The sequence below is a fragment of the Cibotium barometz genome, chromosome 45 (genome assembly GCF_041138505.1).
Source record: "Cibotium barometz isolate CiBa-2024 chromosome 45, ASM4113850v1, whole genome shotgun sequence".
NCBI lineage: Eukaryota > Viridiplantae > Streptophyta > Polypodiopsida > Cyatheales > Cibotiaceae > Cibotium > Cibotium barometz.
Window position 1 is genome coordinate 22,565,897 of NC_141090.1, and position 11,896 is coordinate 22,577,792.

The 11,896-nt window shown below is 46.6% G+C and overlaps 1 protein-coding gene across 3 annotated transcripts in view; it reads right to left on the reverse strand.

The window, feature by feature from the left end:
• Positions 1 to 11,255, reverse strand: part of LOC147612523 (S-adenosyl-L-methionine-dependent methyltransferases superfamily protein) — a 67,042-nt gene extending 55,787 nt beyond the window's left edge. The window contains exon 1 of one of the 3 annotated variants that reach the window (XM_086783158.1): positions 10,926 to 11,255. In XM_086783158.1, coding sequence (XP_086639284.1) covers positions 10,926 to 11,195 — 270 coding nt within the window. In that variant the 5' untranslated portion in view covers positions 11,196 to 11,255. The remainder of the gene's footprint in view (positions 1 to 10,925) is intronic. The other 2 variants (XM_086783157.1, XM_086783156.1) reach the window with 2 other exon arrangements.
• Positions 11,256 to 11,896: the final 641 nt, after the last annotated feature.

Genomic DNA, 11,896 nt, shown 5'->3' on the forward strand with positions numbered 1-11,896 from the left:
CCTGACACCCAGGGTGGACATCTCATCATCTCTTTTCTCTCCCTCTCTAGATATAGGCGCCTCCCTTCATGAGGCCTTTTGGCAGTATTTTCTGCAGTTTCTCCTTTCCAACTCCATATCCAAGCTTGCTGGTGTGTTTTCCAAGCTTCCAGGAGTGTTTCCAAGTGGTATTCACTCTCTTACACACTCCCAATGATTGAAATTCAGCAAAACAGTCCTTTCTTTTGCTGTAATTTTTGGTCTTTTGGGTGAAAACCCTATTTTCTGTTGAAAATTATTTCATAACATATTTTTTGCCTATTTTTAGACATTATTTCAGATTTTTTTATGCATTATTGGCCAGTCCTCTGATTTGCTACTGGCCGACCAGCTCCTCTCCCACCTATATAAAGGTGGCTAGGCTTAGCATCATTATCATCTCTCTTTTTAGCTTTTGCAGTGATAGGCAGCATCTACGGGACCTCCCTCATGCTGCTCCACGTGATGTAATACCTTTTCTCGTGATATTCAGCAGTGATCTTCTTTTCTCCTTTATGCTTGCTGTCCATATACAGTGTTGTACAGTTCTTGTAGCATTTCTTTGTGGGTATCACAGCATAGTATCCATTCTTTCATTTTCAGCATTCCTTTCTCAAGTTGAACCATAGGAGAAGCTTCCCTAGGGTTCCCTTCATCCTCTTGAAGACTTCCATCGCGACAGATTGAAGATTTATATACCTAGATGAATCTAGGAACATGTCCAAATTCACCTTTTAGGAACGTGCATGTTATATACTCATGGTAGTCAACCCACAAGACTATATAACTATCAACTCCATTATGCATAGTATGGACTAGATACTACAACATCCCCACTAACGTCATCAATGCCCAATAGTGGGTGTAGAACTATGTATCAAGATATGCTCTCACACACACACACACATAAGATTTCAACAATGCAGACGCTTCCATCACGAAGACTTCCACTGTCACGTGCATCCCGCACTTGGATGCCATGTAGACATATCTGTACAGAAGGTGCAAGACCTGGGGTGGAAAACTAGTCCCATGTGAGCCCAAGCCGGGACAAGTCAGCCAGGGTTCCACTCCAGTCGTTCGAGGTCAGGTGTGCATTGTCCTGCATATGCATCCAAAGTCAGGTGTGCATTGTCCTGCACATGAAATAGTGCCAATCCACATTGTGAGTCTCCCTCTGGAATGATGTCAGTGCTTCTGTGTATCTGGTATGATACTGGATGCCAGACCTCTGTGTAGACATGTAGGTTTGCATGTAGAATAGGGGCCAGCCCATAGGGCTACCCCAGAGCCAAGCCTAAGGCTCATGTAGTGGGCAAGGGGAGGTTTAGAGCCACCCCAAGGGGCCAAGAGGGCTCCATGTTGTGCCCACTTGCTCTAGTTTGGGCTGGAAGGGCTGTAGACCAGCCCTAGGGCCTCTGGACAGGCAGCTTACACAGGCTGCCCAGCAGCCAAAGGCCATGCGCATAGGTGGCCAGCCCTCCATAGGTGTGATGCGCAGGTTTTTTCAGCATTAAATATTATTTAATGCAGTCGTGAGGCTTTTAAAACAGCCGCCTGGATTTATGCCAGCAGACCAGCACCCTGAAGGGGTATAAATACTCATAGCATAAATTCAGTCCATTCATCTCATATTTCGCCAAGTTCTGAAGCCAATCAAAGGGCCAGGACAGCCAAGGCGAAGCTAATGCAAAGGGGTGAAGGATTGAAGGTCAAGGGCAGAGGATTCTCCTCAGCCAAGAAGGTTCAGGTTTAGTCATTTTATTTTCAGATTTGCATCATTCTAATAAAAGCAAGTACATCATTCGTGGTGGGGGCCCTACAGAGGGTATTCGGGACCCAATACTGTGTCCTCTTCTCCCTCTCTCTCTCTCTCTATTTTTCTGCACATCTACATTCAGTTTTGTGCGTTAATTTCATCGTGACAAGTGAGCTGATTTCTGAGCATTGGAGTTACCGATCTCCCCCGAAGCTTCCGCGTGTTACAGTGGTATCAAAGCCTACTTCAAGAATCAAGTGTAAAGATTCAGCAAGAAACCAGAAATTTTTTCTCGCTCGTGTGGTTGGTTTTCAGACTCCGGTGGACCACCCCTTTCGGAGTTACTCCTGTCCCTCGAAGGACGGTTGGTTTTCAGCCTCCGGAAGTCTCCCGCACACATAGTGGTCAGATTGCACTCCGGAAAGGAGGTGCATTTTCCTGCCATGGCGAGCTTCGACGACGAGAGAGACCAAGAACCTTTGTACCAAAGTGCGCCAGGTAGCCCAGCTAGGGCATCTCCAACAGATGATGCGAGCAATCGCAAACCAGAGTACCAAGTTGGAAGAGCAGAAGGCACAGATACTGGCTCTAGAAGAGCGCACCCGTTCTCCAGCACCGCGTTTTCCGTCTCCTCCTCTCTCTCCTTCTGTATATCCCAGATTCCAAATCCTCTACACAGGGACCCTCTCGAAGGGTCACGACCGCAGCCGAGTTCGATGCTTGAGTTACAGATGCGTGCATTGGAGATCCGACAACGTGACGACGAAGCCATGCAACGCGTGGAACATAGCGATACCTTTCAGCTTTGGACGCAAGACTGACAGCAGCGGCTTCCTCAAATCATTTTCCCGAGAAAATGAATTTCAATAAGTATAATGGTAAACTCAACCCCACAACTGTTTATTCATGGTTGCATCAATTTGAAGCTTACTTTGCCATAGTTAGAAAGAATGATACTAACAGAGTGATCTTAGCCAGTTGGTACTTGGAGGATGAGGCCATTCCTTGGTGAACCCAGTGGGCTCATGCCCACACCAGATTAGGTATGGCAGCTTATGTTTGGGAAGAGTTTGTCCGCGACCTTAAATAACGGTTTCTACCGCCCCATTACCTTGAGTGACTTGAAGACAAGTTCAAGGGAGCGCGTCAGAACGCGCAACCAATCCTTCAGTTTACCAATAGAATTTCGAACTTATGTTTGCAATTAGGCTTATCTGATATGGACAAGAAAGGGCAATTTCTGTATGGCCTTGACACGCAAATCCAGTGGGAGGTGCATATGTTGAGGCCAGCCACCTTTGAAGACGCACTCTCGCTTGCACAGAGCGCTGAAATGAAGCACAAAGGTGGCAAGCCCAAGACTTCCCAGCCGGCTAATCCCAAGGCTACCACCTCGGGGAGAAAAGGCCAGAACCATACGGGGTCTTCCCCAGGACAGAACACGGGAGCCTCTGGCTCCAAGAACTCGACCAATGCGTCCAAGCTTGCTCCAGACCAAAAAGCAGAGGTAGGCAGGATTGGTGGCAAGTTGAGTGCTAAAGAGATTGCTCAGTACAAGAAGGGTAGGTGTTTCTCTTGTCATACAGAAGGACACACTTCTCGGGAGTGTCCTAAGAAGACAACCGCTCCAAAGACTGCCGCCTCAGCCTCCACAGCTTCCGTGGTGAGCCCAGCTCCCACACAGACCCCAATGGCTGCCTCTAGTTCTTCAAATCCCAATGCTTCAGTTGGAGCAATCATTAGCCGGGAGCTCGAAGATAAGCAGAAGGGCGCCCATGACCAAGAGTATGAGCGAACGAATTGCTCAAGACCTTTGGCTACATAGGTGGCCAGATAGTCATTGTCTTATTTACAGCGGTAGCATGGAGGACGTGGTCACAGAACAGGCCGCTCGGCGTGCCCGTTTCGTCCCGACTTCGGTGGACAAGCAAGTTGAGGGTTTTAGCACAGGCATGACAACGAGCGTCAAGTATGAAGCTCTGGGTGCTACATTAGTTATTCAGGACAGAGTTTATGCGTGATTTTGTGGTTGCCCCTCTTGTGGGAGCAGACATAATATTGGGCATTCAGTGGTTTCTCAAGTTCCTTCCTGATGTCAAGTGGGACAAGCACACTTTCTAGATTAGTCGGAATGTGTCAAACGCCCCAGTGACCATTAAGTGTGAGCCAGGAATTCCAAACTTTCCGCTCATAAGCCACTTGCAGGCTAAATGAGCAATCAGGAAAGACGCACATTGTGCGATGATATACATCCAGACTGCCCAGACAATGGCCGGTGCTTCCAAGAAGTATTTGGCTCTCCATAAAAAGTTCCAAAAGATTTTTCTTCGGGACAATCTCCCTTCCCAGCTCTCCCCGTCTAGACCGGAGAACCACAAGATCAATCTCCTCCCAGGCTCAGAACCCCCGAACAAGTTTTCCTATCGCCTTTCCAAGGCAATGGAATCAGAGTTAGACCGCCAACTCCGAGAATTGTTGCAATCTGGCTTCATCTGTCCCAGCGTGTCGCCATTTGCAACACCGATCCTATTTGTCAAGAAGAAAGATGGGTCTTCTCATTTGTGTGTCAATTATCGTGCACTCAATAAGCTGACTATCAAGAGTAGATTCCCGATGCCTCGAATAGATTATATTCTCGAGAGGCTGAATGGGGCTAAGGTGTTCTCGAAACTCGATTTGAAGAGTGGATACCACCAGGTGAGGATTGTTGAGGGGGACATCTCCAACACAGCCTTCCGTACAGAACAGGCCCACTATGAATTTGTGGTCATGTCTTTTGTCTTGACGAACGCCCCAACCACATTCAACCGCATGATGATGCGGGTGTTCCGGGAATTAATTGGAAAGTGTGTGTTCATATTTCTGGACGACATACTAGTATTTTCAGCTACGGTTCAGTAGCATGACATTGATGTGGAGAAAGTCCTGAAGTTGCTGGAAAGCAACGAGCTCTAACGTCAATGAGAAGAAGTCGGAATTTTATTTGTTCGAGGTTCATTACCTTGGATATATAATTAGTGCAGAAGGCATTCGACTTGATCCGGCCAAGGTGGCTGAGATTGTCAATTGGGAAGTACCACAGATTGCATATGACATCAGATCCTATGTGGGAATATGCCAGGCATACTCCACCCACATAGACAAGTTTTCTGACCTCTCGGCGGATCTCACGAATCTACTAAAAGGTGTCAAGACAAGAAGGCAACGGATTCGAATGACTCCACGAGCATTGGAGGCATTCAAGAACCTCAAGGAGGCTTTATCAGAAGCGCCTTGTTTAGCACTTGCCTCGTGCGACGAGCCATTTCAGGTGATCACCGATGCGAGTAACATCACAATTAGAGGTGTATTACAACAGAATGGTTATCCAGTAGCTTACATGCCTCGTAAGTTACTGCCCGCGGAAAAGAATTACTCAATCTACGATTGTGAACTCCTCACAGTTATGCATGCCTTGAAACATTGGAAAAATTTTCTTTATGGCCGTGACTTTGAGGTTAGCACTGACCATCAAGCATTCGCTGGATTCAAACAATGCCAAGTACACAATGGAGTGACCAACAACACCGCTGGAGCCAGATATTCCAGCAATTTGGTGGTATGATTGAGTACCTTCCAGGAAAGGCCAATCCAGCGGTTGATGCTTTGAGCAGGAAGAGACAAGTGACTTTGATTCAGACCACTAGACTCGACCTTGTTGGTACGAGACTAGACGTGAAGCACACTTACGCGGATTCCGAGGAATTCGGTACACAGTGGGAACAGGCATTGGATGCCACAGGACCATGCCACTTTTTTATACGCAATGGTTGGCTTTTTTACAAAGGCCGACTGTGTGTCATGAAGTCGTTCAGGGCAGCTCTTCTCCATGACGCCATTACTGGTGGTCATAGGGGCATGAATTTAACTTTGGAGAAGTTGGAACGGCAATATTATTGGCCAAAGATGAGGTGAGATGTGTTTTCATATGTACAACACTGTGATATTTGTCAAAAGGTGAAAGCTCCTCGTGGAAAGAAGATAGGGTTGTTACAGCCCTTGCCGATCCCCGAGAGACCTTTCCAAGATATTTCGATGGATTTTGTCATGAATCTATCTCCCAGTCCGGGTAAGCGTAATACTCAGTGCTTAACTATAGTTGATAGATTTAGCAAATTTGTTATGCTTATTCCATGCAAGGCCAATGCGACCACCGAAGATGTTGCCCAGTTGTTCATTCGCCATTGGTATCTGATTGGCGGGATTCCTAGCAGGACCATACTGTCAAACCGAGATGCCAAGTTTACTAGTCATTTTTGGAGAGCATTGTTTGATAACTTTGATACTAAAATGAATTTTTTAGTGCATTTCACCCACACACGGACGGCCAGACAGAAATCTACAACTAGTTGGCCTTTGATGTGCTAAAGTGTTATATCCACGATCAGGAAGGTAAGTGGGAATCATATTTGCCTTTAGTTCAAGCTATTTTGAATGATTCTTTTTCTTCAACTATTGGCACGACTTCATATGAGGCAGCGTTTGGAAGACCATTCCAGTCACTATTGACCAGAACCTCGTCTTCAATACCTGAAGCGAACAGATTGACGGAGTCTTACCAGGAGATTTTAGAGTCGGTAAAAGACAGGTTGGCTAAAGCGCAAGAGGCCTACACTCGACAGGCCAATAAAGACCGAAGGGATATGAAGTTTTCGGAAGGTGATTGGGTTTATCTTCGGATTATGAAGCAAAGGTTGAAATAGGTGGGCAAGCGATGCCCAAAGTTGTCATTCAGGAGCTTTGGACCTTTTCCCATCCAGAGAAAGATTAACAAGGTTTCAATGAAGTTGAAGCTACCTACGAGTTGGACTATGCACAATGTGTTCCACGTCAGTTGGTTAAAACCATATGCAGGTCTGATCCCTTCAGAAGTTAAAGACAAGGCGGAACCAGATATCACTGATGAAGCTGAAGTTATGGTTCCAGAATAGATCCTTTTGCATCGCTTCAAGCATAGCTCAGGCCAAAGACAAAGACAATTCCTCACAAAGTTTCAGGACCAAGGGACCCACAAAGCGGTATGGCTTGACAAAGAGTTTTTCGACGACTATCCGGCGTTATTGACGGATTATTTGGAGGCTATGCAGCTTCCGTCTAGTTAGGCAGAAGGAGATGTCACGTGTATCCCGCACTTGGATGCCACGTAGACATCTGTACACAGAAGGTGCAGGACCTGGGATGGAAAACTGGTCCCATGTGAGCCCAGTCCGGGACAAGTCAGCCAGGGTTCCACTCCAGTCGTCCGAGGTCAGGTGTGCATTGTCTTGCACATGAAACAGTGCAAGTCCGCATTGTGAGTCTCCCTATGGAATGATGTCAGTGGTTCTGTGTATCTGGTATGATACTGGATGCCAGACCTCTGTGTAGAGTCTAGACATGTAGGTTTGCATGTAGAATAGGGGCCAGCCCATAGGGCTACCCCAGAGCCAAGCCTAAGGCTCGTGTCATGGGCATGGGGAGGTTTTGAGCCACCCCAAGGGGCCAAGAGGGCCCCATGTTGTGCCCACTTGCTCTAGTTTGGGTTAGAAGGGCTGTAGAGACCAACCCTAGGGTCTCTGGACACGCAGCCGACAGGGCATCCAGCCCTTAGAGGCCTGTCGGCCAGGTGTGGGGCAGCCCACACAGGCTGCCCAGCAGCCAAAGGCCATGCGCATAGGTGGCCAGCCCTCCATAGGTGTGATGCGCAAGTTTTTTTCAGCATTAAATATAATTTAATGCAGTCGTGAGGCTTTTAAAACAACCGCCTGGATTTATACCAACCGACCAGCACCCTGAAGGGGTATAAATACCCATAGCATAAATTCAGTCCATTCATCTCATATTTCACCAGGTGCTGAAGCCAATCAAAGGGCTAGGACAGCCAAGGAGAAGCTAACGCAAAGGGGTGAAGGATTGAAGGTCAAGGGCAGAGGATTCTCCTCAGCCAAGAAGGTTCAGGTTCAATCTTTTTATTTTCAGATTTGCATCATTCTAATAAAAGCAAATACACCATTCGTGGTGGGGGCCCTACAGAGGATATTCGGGACCCAATACTATGTCCTCTTCTCCCTCTCTCTCTCTCTCTATTTTTCTGCACATCTACATTCAGTTTTGTGCGTTAATTTCGTCACGACAAGTGTGTTGATTTATGAGCATTGGAGTTACCAATCTCCCCCGAAGCTTCCGCTGGTTACATTTGTTGTCATCGATTCTACTTGCAATTGGTAAGCTTTAATGTTTAATTATGGAAGCAAGCAGCAAGTGGGAGTAGGACTCCATGCTCACATACCTTGTGTAGTGTTCTCTTGTCCTACGTGCTCTCTTGCAAACTGTTACTACCATGTGTTGGTGGAACAATAGAGAGCAGATGGTAGGGAACATGGGCACTTGAGAGGGTGGTGTGAGTTTTTTTATCTTCACCGACAACCGTATTGTTTGCAATTCCAAAGGGTATTCCAGCTCTTAAGATGCTCATGGCTTCTACCAACCACAAATAACTATAGGAAAGGAGCAAGGGAGCAACCCTATCTTACTGACCTAGACATTTAAAAAGTCTCACTTCTACTCCCCTGTATACATCAGGCAGTGTGAGAAGTACCATGTAACAAAGAAACCCTTTTGATCCATGTTCCAAGACTACAAAATGCCTACCCTAAGAGTGCATTCCAAGAAATCCATCTTACTCAATCATATGCCTTCTCAAAATCCACACACAATGGCTACTAGCTAATTGCTGTCCTCATCCCATTCCACTGCCTCCAAAAAAAGATAAGACATTACCCAAAAATACTCCTGCCCTGAAAAGAAACCAGTATAGATATCATGTAACCGATCCTGCAAGAAAGGCTGGAACCTCAAGGTAATCGACCTCCATGTGGTTACCAGAGTTCTATATTGTCCTTTGAGGATACCGCCATCTCAAAGTATAGAAGGCATCTCTCATGTATCACAAATCTGCTCCAAAATCCTTGTGTTATCTAGTCCAAAAGAAGACCAGAAGGCAAAACATAAGAGAGGTAAGGCCATCATCCCCTCGACACTTGCCCTTTGGCAAGTCAGGAATAGCTTTTGGTGGTTGGCTTTGGCATTCTCCTTCGTGCAAGAGCACACTGGACTACTGGTGAGGATGGTGATATGAAGGCCAGCTTTCTCAGCCTCTATGCACGTACATTCAGGAGGGTAGGAGCAACAAATCAGCCAGCAAATGCATGAGTTACTTGCAGTGACTTTAATATGGTTGAGCAACCCACAGGTAAGAGGAAGAGAGGGGGGTGTATACCCTGTAGAGAGATCACCTTTGGATGAGCTCTAGAGACACCACATAAACTTTTAATTCTCTTGGTCCAACTAGAGGACTGTGAGTGGAATTCATGCCAGGATCAACAGGATCTATGTTGATGAGTGGTCCCTTGATAGAGGAGGCACAATTTGTACTGCTCTAGGTACTACCACCTCAGACCATCCGGCAGTGGTTCTCTATCTGCTTTCCTCTGGGTGGTGTGGTTCCACCCCCACGTGTGAGTCTCGGAGCATAACTTTACTGATGAGCCTGCTTTGTGCAACACGTCAGACATTTGGGCTTCTTGATTCTGGCAGGGGGAACTTCTCTCCATGGCAAAGTCCTGCAGGGTGGGTTGTGGGGGTGGACTAACACCAAATCCTACTCTGCAAATCTATAGGTCTGCTTTTGGGTCTTGGCAGCGGAAACCCAACCCTCTGGAAAGGAAATACAATTTTCATGCTTCTTTTACATTCTCTTCTCTTGAAGGGCATAGTGAGTCATCTGACACTTAGCTTTTCAGCAAATTCTTTACTTTCACCTATATTCAAAAAAGCGCATACTCCAGGCAAGATGGAGGGGGAGACAGCAGGCCGCTGTCTACTGTTTACTCTCCCCCTACTCTATTTTCCATTCAGCTGAATTGACCAATTTCGACATCTTTTTTCACCCCTGGTGAGCTACTCAAAGAACGAGAAATTTGGCCGATTTTCAGGCCACTACTCTAAATGATTCTTTTTCTTCAGCAACTGGCAAAACCCCATAAAAGCATCTCTCTGAGTGGATGGATACACAAGACTAAGTGATGGAGACCTTTGAAGAAGCCAGTAAAGGTCAGCTGTAGGATGGGACATATTCAGACCTTTCACTTTCGTATCTAAGATTTTCCTCTTGTCAAGCTTGCTTGTACACAAAAAAGTAGTGCCCATCCCCTCACTTCTATGTAAGTCGGATGGGTCAGCAGAGGCTGAATCTGAATCTGAAACTGAAACCTACAATCAGCAGGCCATGTTTCCGGAGTAGGGAAAGGCCATGGGGAGGCCTTTCCCAGGAGGAAGATGGGGAGCCAGCACTAGCTGGCAAACCATCTTCCCATGGGAAAGGCAGACGAGTGACCTTTCCCGTCCATCATGGCTGCCGGGAGAAGAGGCAGCAGCAGGGGATGGATGCGTCAGCAGCCAGAAAAGGATTGGAGATCACACGGTTTTTTTGACACACCAGCATTCTGCAGAATGGATTCTGCCTGCTGAGTTAGTGGAAATCAGGTGAGCATTCTGAAAAATAAAGCCTGTTGATTGTACAGCAAGGAATGCTCTCCCTCGACACACATCAGCATTCTGTGGAATGGATTCTGCCTGCTGAGTTTGCAGAAATCAGGTGAGCATTCTGCAAAATAAAGCCTGTTGATTGTATGGCAAGGATGTGCTCTCCCTTGACCGGCGGCCATGACGGAATTGAAATCTCCTGCACTTGCTCATCAACTCATAAAATCGACTTGTCGAAATCTGCTGCACTTGCCTGTCGCTATTGAATGGAGAATGCTGACTGGTATTAATCTGCTCGAGCTGCCTGTCATTTACCCATCAAGAATCGTTTCTGCAATTGCTGACTAGGCATCATACAATTGGACAACGCTCTGACTCCCCCCTTACCCGTTCCTTGAAGACCGGGAAAGGATGTCAGGCGGCTCCCGGCTGCCCCCATCGCCTCTTCTCCTCCAGCGAAAGGACGCTTGACTTCCTTCCCCTTGGGAGCAATTATACACACATACATGGTCATGTAAAGCTCTAGAGGCCTGATCAGAGTTAAAACATTTATTTAAATCAAAAAGAATCTGTACTGTCTAAGCACCTGTTCAGCCTCGGAAACCTTAGACCTTGCAGAGACAGAAGGCGGAGAAGCTCCAGCACCCAACATCAAGCTTTGGAAAACAACGGAGCCCAAGAAGCTCCTGCGGGGGCTGATGAAGCGGTAGTGCGAAGGAGAGCAAGACAACCCAAATTCTGTGGAGCCCTTCCTCCTGCTGCTGCTGCTGCTGCTGTTACTGTTGTAGAAAGTGAGGCCAGAAGGTGCAAGGCGATGGCACAGATGGACAAATTGGCAGACGGTAGAGAGTGCCATATGGCGCCCTCTTCAGCCCACTTGAAATCAAAATTAAACATAAAGATTCCAACTGTTGGCAACTTTCTATCCTCAATCAGAAAATGCCAAGCGAGGAAAGAGCCACGTCTTCAAAGTTGGCACGTCACCTTTCTGTGTGTGAGAGAGAGAGGGGTACGAACGTCGGTAGAATGTAACACAAGGGCATATACAACCAACAGTGGGACTTGAACAGTGGGCATATACGACCAATAGTGTGTGTGTGTGTGCGCGTGAGAGAGAGAGAGAGAGAGAGAGAGAGAGAGAGGAGTCCTTTAATGTGAGCCAAAGGATATATGGAGGATCAAAGTGCAAGGAATGGGACTAGAAGTTCATATCTCTCAATTAGGTGCATGATGGGACTAGAACTTCAAATCTCTCACTCAGGAGTGTGATGCGTAAATTGCAAGCCAAAAACAATGTTGGATAGAACATCGAATGTGTGTAGTGCCCCAAAAACTTAAAGCCTTCAGAGTCGTTAACCCTAACAAGAAAAAAATGATTTAATATCACTATGAAGAGGAAGATTGTGCTGCACAGTTGCTCAGCTAACGTTGAGCTCACTTACTGTAGGAAAGTAAGCCTTGGGCTACACCTATTGTTCTATCTTTTTGCCCAAGACAAAGATTACTAGTACATGAACTGTTATCCGCATGAAGAATTCAATTGATATGCTCGTTTCG